General features: G+C 41.5%; 1 protein-coding gene across 2 annotated transcripts in view; it reads right to left on the bottom strand.

The window, feature by feature from the left end:
• The window catches only part of grk4 (G protein-coupled receptor kinase 4), a 60119-nt gene that overhangs the window by 21148 nt on the left and 21969 nt on the right, over window positions 1–17002 (bottom strand). For both annotated transcript variants that reach the window (XM_086210626.1, XM_086210625.1), the window contains exons 2-5: window positions 12639–12734; window positions 6686–6798; window positions 5656–5733; window positions 2651–2751 (exon numbers count right to left, since the gene is read on the bottom strand). In XM_086210626.1, coding sequence (XP_086066752.1) covers window positions 2651–2751; window positions 5656–5733; window positions 6686–6798; window positions 12639–12734 — 388 coding nt within the window. The remainder of the gene's footprint in view (window positions 1–2650; window positions 2752–5655; window positions 5734–6685; window positions 6799–12638; window positions 12735–17002) is intronic.

Here is a 17002-nt window from a genome sequence, read left to right as displayed (position 1 = left end):
CCACAAAGGGAATTACTGAAATATGCAAGTTAGCGGGACCATACTTAAAGTAGTCAGTTACACAAATCATACTCAGGCTCTCTGTAATGTTTCTATGTAACAAAACAATTCTGCCCCCCTAAAAGTGTATTTTGCCTTTCAAGAACTCACAAATAGGGGTCTTGACATTTTTTTTCACCCCTCTGTCACTTCTTTGTAACACCAGAGTGAAGAAAGTGCAAGTCACATTTATTTAGCAAGGAGCAAATAGCAAAACTGTCCATTTACAACTCTTAAGCGCATCACCCAGAATAATCATACCTTCTTCACCTGGTCATATGCTTAGCATTCCATACTTTGCTTTGAATTGAAAACAAACCAAAAATAAACCTTCTGGTGCGGCGCTACTTTGAAAGCACATGGACAAGGTTAAGAGGTGGTTCAACCGAGTGCCCCAGCTGGTCACACACAGCGCTACTAAAAATGAGTAATGAATCTGGAGTGTTCATTGTGCCATGGTGGCTTTTCATATATCGGCCATCATTTCTAATTTATCCAAGCATCTTGTTGCATCATGGTATTTAAATAGAAGTTTTCAAATCAGCGCACATCTGAATAAATATATAAGTCTGTGGTGAGCCAATATCTGACAATGTCCGCCAATCCATATCCTCTATGATCTACCATAGACAGTACACATTTCATAAAATGATAAATTAGTTTAATTCACAACAAGAGAACAAATTACCAACCAATTACACATACATCAAGTACCAATTTCCTTATCAGAACTTCAACTAACCAATCAGTACACAGTGCTATCAATGAACTGCTCAGAGTGCAACTAATCAAGACAGAGAGATCAGAAGTGAAATTAAACCAAAATAGAAATGCAGCATAGGGTATTTATATAAAATTACCATTATTTTCATGAATATCATTGTGATAACTTATCATGATACACACTTTAACTCTAACCCTAATACATAATAGGGTTGTCTATACAATACTAGAATTTCAATATTCGATACCGATACCGAGGAAAAAACTCGATACCATTTTCGATACCGCAGGGGGAAAAATGACAAAATAATAATAGGTATAAAAATGTACAAACAATAAATAACATACACATAACATCGATTACAACACATTGGTTAATTAAGCAGCTGATGTTAAGGTGTGCACCTGTCAGCATTTATCATACTTCAGCGCTCTAAAATCTCACACATTCGCCATGTGACACATATTTCAGCCACTTCACATGCATGATTATATGTTTCTCACCCTTAAATATCACGTTCGGTCATGATGAAGTGTGTGTTGCTATATAGCATGTCCTTGCTGATGCTAGGAAAAGTAGTCGTCAATGAATAGCTTACAACACAACAATACAACACATCAATGACCTAACGCCCCCATTCTCACATCTCACACCCACAGAGAACACAAACTTGAGAGCACTGATCATAATAATGCTTAATACTTCAATGCTGTTGAAACGGGAGCTTTATTGACCTCCCGCAATTCTGTGTAAAGAGTGGGGTGTCTGTCTTTCAGGTGTTTTGTCAAGTTGCTAGAGCTACTTGACTTGACTTTGTCACCACTGCCTTGTAGCAGTGCTTGCAAACAGGCCTGTTGATATCTGTCTCCCCCCTGACTGTTTGCCTCATGTGCAAAATACTTCCATACTGCGCTTTTGCTTTTGACATTTTTGACCGAAATTGGTCACGAAGGTCCATAAACAGCACACGCCATGTTTAACCAGGTCTGTCCTACACACACTGAGCTTCTAGAAAGGGGAGAAGCAGAGAGGTAGTCTGTGTGTGCGGCAGTGCTGAGTGAAGCTGTGTGTCAACGGCAGGCAAAGACAGCACCACTGGTATCGATATTTTGCAAATGATTATCGTATCCAAATACTAATTTTTAACACTGAATAATATCTGGGTATTGATATTTTCAACAACCCTAATACATAACTGATACGAAGTCATGGCAACAGAAACTAATGGTGACAGAGTGAAATTATGCAGCTAATACAGGCCTAAATTGTGTAATGAGAAGTATGTTTGGGGTTATAATCCCTGGTCTGTTTGCTTCTCCTGGCACTTGAAGCAGGACGCAGAAACACCTGCAACTGTGTGTGTGTGTGTGTGTGTGTGTGTGTATGTATGTGTGTGTGAGCCAGAGACAGAGACAGAGCGAGAGCGAAAGAGAGAGAGAGAGCAAGAGTGCATATGGAGGAACACTGAGGTGGCTGTTGTTTTCATGCCAGCCATCCGGATGCTCTTTCTGCCCACTGCGCTTTTTCAATCACTTTTCCTTAGCAAGTGTGTGTGCGCGTGTGGTAATCCAGGTGCCAGCTGCCCCATCATCAGTAGTGACAGGGTGCACACAACCCAGTCTATGAACACATACACACACACACACACACACACACACACACACACACACACACACACACACACACACACACACACACACTGACTGAGGGAACAGAATTCTATTGGTGCTACTACCACTCAGATGGCCAGACTCACTAAAAGAAAAACAAAAAAGGGCCTAAAACAAACCAGCATTTCATTAACCAAGGGTAGGAGTGGCAGGTCAGGTCGCAGAGAGTTAAAAAAAAAAAAACACGTGAGGGCACATGCGTGGAGAAGAGACTTACTTAGTGCAGTCATTGAAGAGCTCCTTACATGGACTCTGCTCCAGCCTTTCCCGGCACCCAACCACAACATCCTGGGGTACATCTGGCAGATGGGCTGCCGACTTAAGGGTTCAAGAGACACACGGAAAGGGCAGAAACATACTGGTTTAATGTGGCTACACAGAAACAGAGCATAAACAACAAACTTAAACATTATCACTAAGTTTCTCTACATTTGTGATTTAGAGCTTGACCACAAGGCCAGGGGTCTCATCTTCACTTCTGTGGTGGCATCGAAACTTATCAGTTTGGTGAAGTTCATTTCTAAGACACAACTCTTCCTTTCTTTAATGGATGACCTCCACCAGATATGATTGTTGCACTGGCAGTGCCCACAATCTTGTTTTCTGACAAGTTAATTAAGCACTTTTGGTTCTAGAGGTTACAAAAACTGCCATCTAGCATTCTAGCACCTCCACATTCCTTCAATTTGTACTGATGCTGTCAAAAACAAAACAAAAAAATAAACATGTGTATATGGTGGTCACAGGCCCTAACTGTATAACTCAGTAAAATCTAGCTATAAATTCCTGTTACATTCTGGACCCATGATGCTCAGTGACCAACCAAGGGAACTAAATAAAAATTGCAAACACTACCCAAAAATTTCATGCAGCAATTGATACACACAAGTATAATATTTCAAACTCTTGTGTTTAAATGTAAAAGACTATGACATACCATTCAGCATTTTACACACTTCTGTGTTGTCCTTCTGATTAAAGGTGTTTCTCCTCTTATCCCAAACTGATGAACCAAAGCTGTATTTATTTGATCTTAAACCACTGTTAATTCATAGATAGAGGGATGTGATAATGCCCACCCCATTGTTAAAATAAAACCGTGCTGCTACAATACTTGTGTTTTCATTACGATCCATCACCTCTGCTTCCACATATTATGGCAGTATTGACAGTTTAACGGTTCAGAATAATTATCAATGTGTTCTGACTTTAAAAAACATTTTTAAAGTTGTATTTTGTTTATAGTATGTTGAGTGCTTTGAGCCACATGTCATGTGATTTTCTGTCAGGACAGACCATAAAATTGTCTAATCTACGCTCTGGCATGAGGTGCTTCCAATATGTTGCTAACAGAAAGTCATTCACACCTCTACTTAGAAAGAACACCAGCTTTTTAATTCAAAGGATCTTGTTACTCTTTTTCACACATGGACTTCAACCTCACCTCCCAATAAGAATCTTTCAGTTTTTTATTGCTATGTAAAGCCAAGGTAGCATTCTTTTTTCTTCTGCAATAAACATTATTATTGTTACATCATAAAAATACAGAAGAGATCACTCACAAATATAGTGATAATGGTGGACCTGTTTTTTTATTGTGTTTTTAAATCTCCCGGTTTTATATAACAAAGGACACAAACGTCACAAAAATGGTCATTTGACATTTGGCTATTGGAAATACTCCAGAAGACCAGCAGATCCAGTGCGAGTGTCCTTGTCTATTATGGAGCACGACAGGCAAATAATAGCAGTAAAAGAACATCATTGAAGGTCTTTCTTTTTTTTTTTTAATTTTGAGCTTAGCAAATCTATTTATATTTACTGAACAAATGTTCCAACTGTCTCAAAATCACATCAACGCCAGCTTGAATACTTTTGATGGAAAATATTTTCACTTTCATGTCATTAAGCTATTATGTCCCCAGTGTGTAAAGGCCTTTATACTGCAAAAGACTAAGATGCTGGTAATACACGTCAGTGAGGCCAAGAGTGTTTTTCTTATGAATCGATTTCAACTAAAACCAAAAATGTCCAATGCATATGGTACATCACACAAAGAAATATATTATATCTAAATATGTATATCTATCTATACACACATACACACACACACACACACACACACACATATATATACATATTATATATACACAGATACATATATATGTGTATGTATGTATATGTATATGTGCGCACACATATATGTGTGTCCACCCATATATATGTACACATAAGTAGTAACATATGCGTTCTCTCAATGAGCTTCATGAGGTAGAACCTGAAATGGTTTTCCAACAGTCTTGAAGGAGTTCCCAGAGATGCTGAGCGCTTGTTGGCCTTTTTGCCTACACTATACAGTCCATCTCACCCCAAACCATCTTGATTGGTTTAGGTCAGGTGACTGTGGAGGCCAGGTCATCTGGCGCAGCCCTCTGTCACTCACCTTCCTCAGTTTCAATGTCACACTTGATGGTTTTTGCTACTGCACTTGGAGGACACATTCAAAGTTTTTGCAATTTTTCAGACTGACTAAACTTCTCTTCTTTAACTAATGATGGACTGTCATTTGTCTTTACAAAGCTGACTGGTTCTTGCCATAATATGAATTCTAGCAGTTGTCAAATATGGCTGTCAGCTGTGTACCAACCTGACTTCTGCACAACCAAACTGATGTTACCAACCCCATGATGGCAAGAAATTCCACAAATGAACCCTAACAAGGCAAACCTGAGAAGTGAAACCATTTCAAGTGATGACACCATGAAGCTCATTGAGAGAAAGCCAAGGTTTGAATAAATATGATAAAGAAAAAACATTGAACGTATGTCTTTTGACTGGTAGTGTACACACATATTGTGTATGTGTACACACACACACACACATATTGTGTGTGTATACACACACACACATATATATATACACATATATATACACATACAAATACACATATACATATATACATATATGTGTGTGTGTGTATACGTACATATATATATACACACATACATATATATACACATATATACACATACATATACACAAAAATACACTCACGCAAAGTAGACCTAAAATGACGTGATATAACTAACCATGGACGGATAAACTTACAAATCTTTAAAAAATGATAGAAACAAACCAAAAATATAAAACCCAGAAAATTAATATGTGTGTGTGTGTGTGTGTGTGTGTGCGTGTGTGTGTGTGTGTGTGTGTGTGTCTTACCCCATTATTGAAGTAAGTGTCTAAAACATTCAGTCCACAGTCCCTCCTCTTCTCATCTGGAGCCAGCTGGTACATGGCCTATCACGAGAAAACAAGTGTGAACAGGAAGTCATCCTCCTTCAGCCATGGAGGAGGGTAGAGAAGAAGGTTGAGCCAGTCAGAAAGCGAGAAGAATTTAGCAGAAGTAGGAGGTTAAAAAGAAACAATAGAGGAAAAATATCAGAATAGAAATAAGTGTGGGGCAGCAGACAAATATTGAGTTATTACCAGGCAGGCTGGCAGTGCCAAACAGTCGCTTTGTGACAGCATTAGTAGTTACATTTGTTACCTACCGGGACATTACCCACGTTCCCACCCATTGGGCTATCACAGATTTAGTTTTTGTTCAAATATGGCTGTTGGCAGAAGATTGGCTGAGTGAAGTGATGTGTTTTGTCTAAAAACAAACTTGATAGACAGAAATGAGTGAAATAGAAACAGTGTTATATGAAGTTCTTTAATGGCCAAATGTGTTATTACTTCAACTTTTATCAGTCAGTGTGAAGTATGGGTCTCCTGGAGCTGTGACTGCTAAGAAATAGACTGATGTTGGTTCTTTTTCAATGAGCATGATGTTTTCCTGTCCTGCATACCTCCAGGGGCCTAGACACAAGCTTGGGCCTGTGTTTGCCTGCTCACCCAGGGGACCTGCCTCTGACGTGGGCTTGACCTCATGGAGCAGTGCATGGAGGAAGGGGAGGGGTCTGGCCTTTGACAGCCTGTCTAAGTCTCTAATCACCCCCTACACACACCCTACCCACCACCCAGAGCTATTGCCAAGACCAGGCAAAGGACCAAGCCCTCACTTTTTCTCTCTTCCTCCCCCCTCCTCCTCCTCGCTCTGCACGGCCACATTCAGGCAGGACCACAAGAGAAAGCTCAGAGAGTAACGGAAACAGAGAAACAGGGTAGACAGGTAAGAGAGGACATGTGAAGTAAGGACTGAAATCATATTGAAGAGTATTAAAAATGGGCTCATTTAAAGTCTTACCACGGCGTCCATAAACTCGATGCAGCGCTTCAGCTCCGGCCTGGTGTCACAGTACTGTCGGAATAACAGCCGACCAATGGGCTGCTTCTCACATAGACTGGTATAGTCCCTCTCTAAGGGGAAGACACAAAAACACACATTAGTCAGCGCTTTCCAAACAGAAGGATGGTGGTACTACAGAGGCAGACCACAGGAACCAAAAAAAACTACCTGAGGATAAAGAACAAAATATTGCAACGTAAAATGTACCACATAAACAATCTTGACCATCCAATTCTGCAGCTAGGGTTGCTACGATACCATTTTCACTACATGATCAAGGTATCGGTGTGTTACATTATTACAATGACTTATACAGGAAGGAAAACAGAGGGCTTTTTTGGGGCAAAAAATTCTTTATTAAAATTTAAGACATGACACATTTCTAATGGAAGTAAAAAGTCTGGTTTGAAAATAACAGTTGAGGAAGAGACATGGAACCAATGTAAATGCACCACTGTACACCTTGAAAACTATAAATATAAACTAAAAATATAAATGCTGCGTCTTTAATATGTATGAAGATGAAAGATTAGCCTAGTTTGGGTCTGAGCTTAACCTACTGAATCTATAATTCAAAGGAGTGGCAGCTTCACTCAAAATATTAATTTTTCACTTCAGAAATGACTACAGCTGTTTTTTTTAATGACTAATAGTTCTTTTCTTGGATGTATTAAAGTAGGCATGGTGTCCTACAGAATACCCCACACAACACATAAATTCAGACCTATAGTTTGGCTCACTTCTGTTTGATTAGAGTGTGTGTGTGTGTGTGTGTGTGTGTGTGTGTGTGTGTGTTTTTCTTGAAAGCAGATTCCTGACCTTGGGGTTTTGATCTCTCATTGTAAGCTAAATTAACACCTTTATTCACAAAATTTTACAACAATTTTATATAAGGAAAGGATTGAAAAATACGTTTTGGGAAATATGCTGATCATCCATCTTCCCAATAGCCAGATAAGGAAACAGATAACCTTTACCTGACTGCTAAATATCTTAGTGCAATGAATGGTAGTGGAAGGGCAAGTCAGCATAAATGGTAAATGGACAACTCAATTTTATATAGTGCCTTTCTACCTTAGCAGCACTCAAAGCACTTCACAGTGTCATCTCATTCAACCATTCTCACACACACACACACACACACACACACACAGTTGGTGGAAGCTGCTATGCAAGGTGCAACCCTACTTATCAGGAGCAATTATGGGTTCAGTATCTTGCACAAGGACACTTCAACATTGTCACCGGGGGACATGAGGATCGAACCAGAAACCCCTCTGGCTTTACTCCTCCCTGTGTATTTCGGTTCAATTTAGAACAGTTTCAGGATCATAGTTTGTCCAGAGGCAATCCTCCACATCCTGTCTTACAAAGTTTGCCATGATTAGTAGCAGCAGTTACTCTTCTAGTCATCAACAACTGCTTTGTTTTGGTTGATGTAGGTTTTCAGGGCTTGCATCGACTCATTGCTCCCAGCCTGGAAAGTAGTTATGTGTATCAGAAAGCAATGTATAAGATTCTAAAATTACAATACCTCAAGGTTTTTCATTGATATTTCACAGCAAATGTTAAGTAACACCATAGATCTATTAATGTACTCAAAGACCTAAGCTAACGAGCAGTGCTGTATCTTCTTAGCTGGCTCTGAGGAGGATAGTTTCTTTAAAACTTTTAAGATTTTTCAACAGAAAATGTATTTATAATAAAGTATATAGTGTAATACACATAGGCTATCTGTTTCCCTTCTTTTGAAAACTGACAGTCTAACGCACATCCACTAATTTTGCTAAAATAAAAACAAGCATAAATGGTAGATCTATGGTTGGTTAAATCTGATTTTTAGTGAAGCTATAATACATCAAAACAAATACATTAATGGTAAATGGTAAATGGACTCAATTTTATAAAGCGCTTTTCTACCTTAGCGGCACTCAAAGCGCTTTACAGTGTCATCTCATTCACCCATTCACACACTCACTCACACACTGATGGTGGAGGCTACCATGCAAGGCGCCAACCTACTCATCAGGAGCAATTATGGGTTCAGTATCTTGCTCAAGGACACTTTGACATGGTCACCGGGGTCGAGGATCGAACCAGCGACCCTTTGGTTGCTAGACGGCCACTCTACATGCATACATTACATGCATGTGTTTACTCCATGTGTGTTTTCTGTGTGACCATGTGTGTGTATCCTGTGCAGCTGAGCATCCCAATAAAACAGCTGGTTTATTAGGACTAATTGAGATCTATTTTGAGTCATATTTCCTATGGTGCCAAATGAGAGGATGGACCAAGACGTTTCCCATCACTAGTTGACAGTGAGGACACCGAAACGTGCAAGAAGCATACAAGCAAAAATGGGCCACACACATTCATGACCACATGCACACTTGTGTACAGAGGAAGGAGGAGAATGAAAGGGATGAAAAAGTGAAGAGTGGTGACAGCAACAGGACAACCTCCAAAAGTAAATCAAATCTCCATGACAGCTCACCCAGCTGCACTGTTTATTACCCAGCTCTGCAACTCAGGGCTGCTTGTTCAAACTCACTCATACAACCACAAAGCTAAAGTTATCACTGGTGAGCAAACAGCAGAGGGAAGAGATACGATATTTTATTGCTTCCCTTTCCACTGAGTTACCGCTGGGTTTTCAATCGGAAGAACAAACGGTCTTTCAGAAAATCTCCCTGTTAGATCCCTGATGGTACAGTCTTTCATCTTTTCACACCCAAGGTTCTGCTTTGGGTTTCCCTGATCAGCTGTGTTAAGCTGGAAAACTCCTCACACTCAAACCTGATAAGGATATTTAGAATCAAAAATTGTTCAGAGTTCAACTGTGTGCATCCACTTCTGTAATTTGGGTCATCTGTCTTGAACAGAAAAATGTTGCCAGTCAAATGAAGTTAAATCAATATTTTTTTCACAATGCCTGAAACTTTCTCCCTACACTTTAATCCTGTTCTAAACAGACCAACTAAGTATTATTTCGTACCTTGAGATATTTCAGCTGCAAACTTCCTGAATTCATTCCCAGAAGAGTCATATAATGTGGCTGTGATTGGAAAACAACAAATACAGCCATTGGACCAGGCAGCGCAAATGCGGAAACAGACCCATGGGACAGAAAAACTTGGAAAATGGGGAATGCAGTCCTCCATCAACTGTCAGACAGCAGGACACACCATCAAAACCGCTATGAATCAGCTGACAAGAAAAATCACGGCCACAATCTTGTGACTCTTCTGAGGAAGACTGGAGGAAGTTTAGCAGAACATACATGTCAAATTAAATTTGGACATCACTAAAGCTAAAAAAAAAAAAAAAAGTCAACTTCCCACATAATCCTACTCCTGCTAGTAGTGTTAGCATAAAAAGTGTCAAAATTTGGAATAAAATGTATTTACCAAACATGATACACTGATGAGAAAAATCAACCTAGAGATTGGATATCAGATCATCCATCCATCCATTTTTGATACTGCTGATCCTTTAAGGGTTACAGGGGAGCTGGAGCCTATCCCAGCTGACATTGGACAAGAGCCGGGGTACACCCTGGACAGGTCGCCAGGCCAGAGAGTGTGATCAGAGTTACTATATGTCAGTAGGGGCCCCAACTGTTTGTGTATGAGTGTGTAACAGCTGTCAGAGTGTGTAATCGATGTAATATATGCTAATGTAATATTTTACTGGACTACATCATCTAGACCTTTGCCGAAAAGTTACTCATCAGCAGAACAAAACAAAAAAAAATCAATAATCCTAGCAACAAATACCTCAAAGGATATTCATGGAGACACTGATTAAAAGGGTAGAAAATCTGATATTAGATAAATTATTTATTCTTTGTGTATGGAACATACACACAGAAAGTAGAACACTGAATCACAAGGATGAATTTGCACCTTTTCCCCCCCATTATCCAGACCATTCTGAGCCTTAATATAATCCCAATGTTTACATATTTATCTTTTTATACTCAGCATCTGTATATTTTGACTAAATTAAATATTTTGCAGGGGAGCAGGGTTGTAAAAAGGAAGACATTTTCTTTTTTTGCTCGTGTGCACGTGTGTTTGCGTGTGCATGTGTGACAGCACATGTATGTGTATCCAAACAGGTTCCAGGCTGTAAATCATTTGAATATGAGAATGTGAGCCAGCATTCCAACAAAATCCATCTTTGAATAAGAGAACTCTCTACCCAGTCTCAAGAAGAACAGCTGTGATGGAAAGAGAGAGAGTTGGCGTAAACGAGACAGCAAGAATAATAAGAGGAATATTAATTAAATGAAGCCCAACAAAGAAGAGCTGCAAGGCTTTAACTTGCCTCAACTATCAACTGTGACTCCAAATGAACTAAAGTGCAATTACAACTTCATTAAAACTTCATTTTAGGCCAAGACTGGTGTAGTTAGTGCGACCATGTACAAACATGACTGCGCAAGAGTGCACAACTTTGAGACAGCTGAGTATTAGCGACGCTCACTGCTGCGAAACAACAAGAGCTGTTCATTTCCATCCAAAATACCTCTGGTGCATGCATGTTGGACAAACTGACATGTCCACATGTGCTGTGTCTATAGAATAGACACCAGAGGAAAGAAAAAAGGCAATAGGTACATGTCTGGCAGATAAAGTGGCTACAGCACACATAATGTAATCTGGGCTTCCTAGAAGCACTGTGCTTGTCAAGGCTAAGGTCAAATGCCTGACATTATCAAGACACAACAAAGACACAGCGATCAGGGGCTATACTGTATCTTTCTATCCTTGCCTGTGCTGACAAACATGCTTGGACTTGTGTGGAGTGTGTGTATGCACATGCCTACACGTCTGTGTTTTTAAGTACGCAAAGGGGATTATTTTGATTCCGCGATTATTTTGATTCTGAAATTACGCAATCGCCTCTATGTAATAGTGACGTATGTAACCATTCACAGCTGCTGTGTGCAGACACACACACACAGCTTGTGGGCTTTTTTCAGAATCTGCTGAAAATGTATAATCCAAATACCTGTGAATATGTACACCATGACAAATTACTTCACACTAAAAGGGACAATTGTGAGCCATGTTCAACTAGGTTGTCACCGCAGTTAATTAGAATTAGATGCATTATGAGCACAAAGGAACACAATTTATGCAAAAAGATAGACACAGGAAGTATCTGAATCAACATCTTTACTCGCTCTCTTCTGCTGCCGTTTTTCACTCTCCTGACCTTAAGCGATCTTTTCTCGATCTTTCCTTTCCTTAGAGCAAAAGCTTCTCTCTTTGTTGCTGTTTTTCACTTGCTCTCTCCTGTCCTGCCACTCTTGTATTTCTCTGAAGTGGAAGAAAGAGGGAGGGAGGGAGAGATACAGATAGTTGGAGGGGGAGGCATAGAGATACAGAATGGGGAGGGAGAGAATGTGGGGGAGGGGAGGGTAGCACTGCAATCTCTGGCAGAGAAAGCTGTGACGCACTATTGCGCACGCACATGCATGCGCACACGCACACTTGGATACTGTGGCATACAGAGAACAAGGGGGACACAAGGAGATAATGTAGCCCAAGAGTAGAGTACTTGTCTGGGCCACAAAAAAGAGCAGCCAGCCCTTCCTCCCAAGTAAACCTGGATGTAGGAACCAGGAAGGAAGCAGGAGCAAAGAGCTTCTGATCTGGCGTGTGAGAAGACCAAACCAATAGATTAAGAAATGGCTGTGCCATCAGATTCCGTCAGTCAGACACACACGCTTCTCCACAAATGGTTTCCTGTCCCCTGACGATAACTGTGGGTGGAGACGGCTGGAAAGAGGAAGGAAGTCCAATCTGAACTTCCTCCCGCAGTCACACCCACCCCAACGACATAGCATGGCACGTCATCTTACTGCCTCAAACACACACACACACACACCCTTTCTTACCAATAGTGCGGCGGAGCTCCTCACACTGGCTGATGTGGGGGAGTTTTAGCATCTCCTTCCATTTTTTACTGCGACCATTCCTCTTCCCTCCTCCACCTGAGATACAGAGCCAGAGACTGAAATAAGACCATTGAGCCACAGTTGCCACATTGCACTTTCACCATGTCCGTCTGGTGGCATTTTTAACAAGAGGACGACACATGCAGCCGTGTGTGTGTGTGTGTGTGTGTGTGTGTGTGTGTGTGTGTATACACTTGTGCATGTGTGTGAGCACGTTGACCTTGCTGTGACCAGAGGCAGGGGCAGCTGGTTCATCTCACCAGTCGCCTCCACGCATCATGACACAGCACGCAGTGAAGAATGTTGACAGTTCCAAAGATCATGGGGAACACGTATCTTGGCGCACATACACACACAGAGCTCAGTTGCTGTTAAACATTAGACAAACGCAGCAGCTACACAACACTCATGGGTTATCTTGGTGAAAACACACTCCTTGACTGTTGGGCAGTGCTTTGGACTGATTAGCTGACCCTGGTGCAATGGGAAAACAGCCTCTCCCCAAACGACTGGGGTCAGTTTTTTTGTGAAAATGTGTGTGTGTGTGTGTGGGGGGGGGGGGGGGGGGCTGCTATGCACATAACTGTGTGAACAAGTAAAACATCATTTAACAGTACAGTTTTCTTAAATGTAATGTCCATTCATCAATCACACAAATACACCATCAGTTTTGGAAAGTGACTCAATAATTTTGACCCCAAAATCAAAAGAAGCCAAGACTGTAAGGCTACTAGGGCCGGTCATGGCGGTAATCCCTGAACCCGCTAGTGGACACCAGAGAAGAGGGGAGTCGCCAGGCTGAAGAAGCAAGCCAACAGGCGTGGCTGGTCTGTGGGTCTCCAGAGGCAGCTGACCGGTACCTGCAGGCCAAGTGGTGTGTGGCCCTGGCCGTCACTGAGGCAAAAGCTCAGGCATGGGAGGAGTTCAGTGAGGCCATGGCGAATGACTATCAGTCTGCTCCGAAAAGGTTCAGGCAAATCTTCCATTGCTTAGGGGGGGATGGTGGCAACTTTCCCACTCTGTTTATAGTGGGGACAGGAGGATGCTAACATCAACTGGGGAGATAACTGGACGGTGGAAGGAATACTTTGAGGAACTCCTCAATCCCACCAACATGTATTCCATGGAGGAAACATAGTTGGGGGAGTATTTGAGGGGAGGGGGTGGAGGGTGGTCAAATTTCCGGGGCAGAAGTCACTCAGGCAGTGAAGCAACTCCGTGGTGGCAGAGTTCTGGGGGTGGATGAGATCCACCCTGGGTATCTCAAGGCTCTGGAAGTTGTAGGGCTGTCTTGGTTGACACATCTCTGCAACATTGCATGGACATCGGGGGCGGTGCCTTTGGAGTGGAAGACCGGGGTGGTGATCCCCATCTTTGAGAAAGGGGACCAGAGGGTGTGTTCCAACTATCAGGGGATCACACTCCTCAGCCTTCCTGGAAAGGTCTATGCCAGGGTACTGGAGAGGAGGGTCAGGGCGATAGGTGAAACTCAGATTGAGGAGGACCAATGTGGTTTTCGTCCCAGCCGTGGAACCATGGATCAGCTCACCCTTACCGTCAGTAAGTCAGACTTGTTCCTGGTGAGGGTTGGACTCTGCCAAGGCTGTCCTTTATCATAGGTTCTGTTCATAACTTTTACAGACAGAATTTCTAGGTGCAGCTGGGTGGTGGAGGGGGTCGAGTTTGGTGGCGGGAGGATGTCGTCTCTTCTTTTTACGTACGTGGTCCTCTTAGCTCCATCAAGCCATGACCTCCAGCTCTTGCTGGGACAGGTCGCAGTTGAATGTGAAGCGGCAGTGATGAGAATCAGCACTTCCAAGTCTGAGGCCATGGTCCTCAGCCGGAAATGGGTGGCCTGGCCACTCCAGGTCGGGGGGGTCCTGCCTCAGGTGGAGAAGTTTAAGTATCTTGGATCTTGCTCACGAGTGAGGGTAGGATGGAGCGGAAGATTGACAGGCAGACTGGGGTAGCACCCACGGTGATGCTGGTGCTAAACAAGTCTGTTTAGGTAAAGAGGGAGCTTAGCCAGAAGGCGAAGCTCTCGCTCCCCCGGAAGAGCTGGTGGAAGTGGCTAGGGAAAGGACAGCCTGGGCTTCCTTGCTGAGGCTGCTGCCCCCACGACCCGGACCAACCGGATAAGTGGAAGACGCCCTCGACAACAAAAACGACCTTTGGACACTAGCTGATGTGGCTGATGTGATACAGAGCAAGAAACAAAACAAAACTTAGACAAAGTTAGATAAAAGTTCAGTGTTGTGAAGCAACGAATCAAGAATAAATCCTCAAAGTATGACTTCCTTTGGAAATTGTCTCACAGGGTTTGCAGTACGAGTACGAGAGTTGTGCCATATCCAATCATTCTGGATATCATTCCAGTGACAAGTTGTGATTTATGGTAGCATTTTCTTTTCCTCATAGCATGATATCAGTACTGTACATCTCCCAAAGAGTTGCAAAAAAGGACTCCTGCACAGTCTAAATTGCCATATAGTTACTAATTTGCAACATTTCCATACTCAACCTTGAAGTATAATAAAGTAATACTATATTGAACATTAGACCATATGCAGGAGTCCTTTTTTCTCTTTTTGGTTCAGTGCCCTTCTCCTACACAGATGTCTTATCTGAAAGATGTGCAAAGCGTTCTTTTGTTCAATACCTTCATCTCCCACCTCTAAACATTACAAGAATATGACCAGGTGCATTCAATCCCAGTTTTCAGCACTTCCTGGACTGAACATGAGCTAGCTGTGGCTACATGATTTCAAAAAATATCTAATTGTGATTATTTTAACTGATGTTGCAATATCATTTGAGTTATTAGAGGGAATGTACATTTTTACATCATTATTCTCATTTTCATTGAAAAACACATCATAACGGTAATGGTGTAATTTCTGGGGGGGGGATCCGTATTAAATAAAGTATTCTTTAGTCTGTAGAATACAATGTGTATAATATAATGTGTAGGGCATCTCAGGAACAGCGCAATGTTTAATTTAAAATGGTATTTTAACGCACAATCAGTCTTTAACAAATACTGGACTGTCCTACCAATTGAAAATTGCAGTAGGCGATATTATGATTTTCAGTTCATTTTAATTGACTGCCCTTGTTTTAACTTTAACATAATGCTGTATTTCAGCTCTCGGACAAACATTTTGTAATAAAGGTACATTGGGTTTTGTTATGACTAGTTCACTGTTAGTTAACAATTAAGTAATATGTCTGGTGATAATTTACTAATGGTGTTCATATTAACTTTAAATGTTAAATCAAAAGGTAAATGGAAAAACTGTGAAGGTTGAGGTGAGGCTAAGGGATACATGTTCCCCACTTTACAATAAGAATCACAAAGAGCATGGACAAATAGTTAATTATGATCCAATGATGCTTATCTTGCACTCTTTTATTACACAATTATTTTTAAATGTCACCAATTGTAATATTAAACACCTGCAGTAACATGAGCCCAGAACCTCACAAGTCGATTTTATTTTTGTAGAACTGTATCATATACAACAAAAGTTATCTCATGTCACTATACAATTAATTTGATTTAAAGAGACCCAACAATTCGCCGTGAGCAAGCACATCTGCAACAGCAGTGATGAAAAACTTGCCTTTAATAGACAGAAGTGTCATACAGACCATCTACTTTGACTGGTTGAGGCAAATATAGCAGGAAAGAGAGGACAGAGACAAGGGGGGCAATAAGGAAAGAGAGGGACTGAGACAGATTGGAGAGAGAGGGACAGAGACAAGGAGAGAGATAAGGAAAGGGAAGGACAGAGACAGAGACCAACAGGAAAGCGAGGGACAGAGACAAGAGAGAGGCAGAAAGGGATTAAGTGGTGCATCCTACTTTAGGATGTGTGTTATTCAACACACAGATATTACTTCTTCATTTCAGTGTAAATTCTTATTTAGATGGTCTTTTAGAGGACTGAAAGCTGACATCTGGTTTCAGAGTCTGCCGATTTAGACCCTTGACTATCTTTGTGCACACTGCTTCCCCATCCATCTAATTCCATGTTTTGAAAGACTGAGAAAATAAACTAGCAGAGCTGAACTGAAGCATGTTGCCTGTTACAGTGTGAGGACGGCAGAGAGGGAAATCCTCTGCCCCTAAGTTCATGAGTAACCAGCTGGCCTGGCACTGACACATGACAGCTTCAGTGCAAAAATACAGGATTGGGGTGGGGGTCTAACACCTGCAAAACAACACACACACTAAACACACACGCTCTCTCCAAAAACCTTCCTGCAACAAGCCTTTGTAATTGCATCACTTTTACGATGAA

Source organism: Aulostomus chinensis, chromosome 8 (assembly GCF_037954235.1).
Source record: "Aulostomus chinensis isolate RoL2024-O1b breed Wild chromosome 8, RoL_Achi_v1.0, whole genome shotgun sequence".
Taxonomy (NCBI): Eukaryota; Metazoa; Chordata; class Actinopteri; order Syngnathiformes; family Aulostomidae; genus Aulostomus; species Aulostomus chinensis.
The sequence above is the reverse complement of the archived record's forward strand: the minus strand, read 5'-3'. Positions and strand labels throughout refer to the sequence as shown.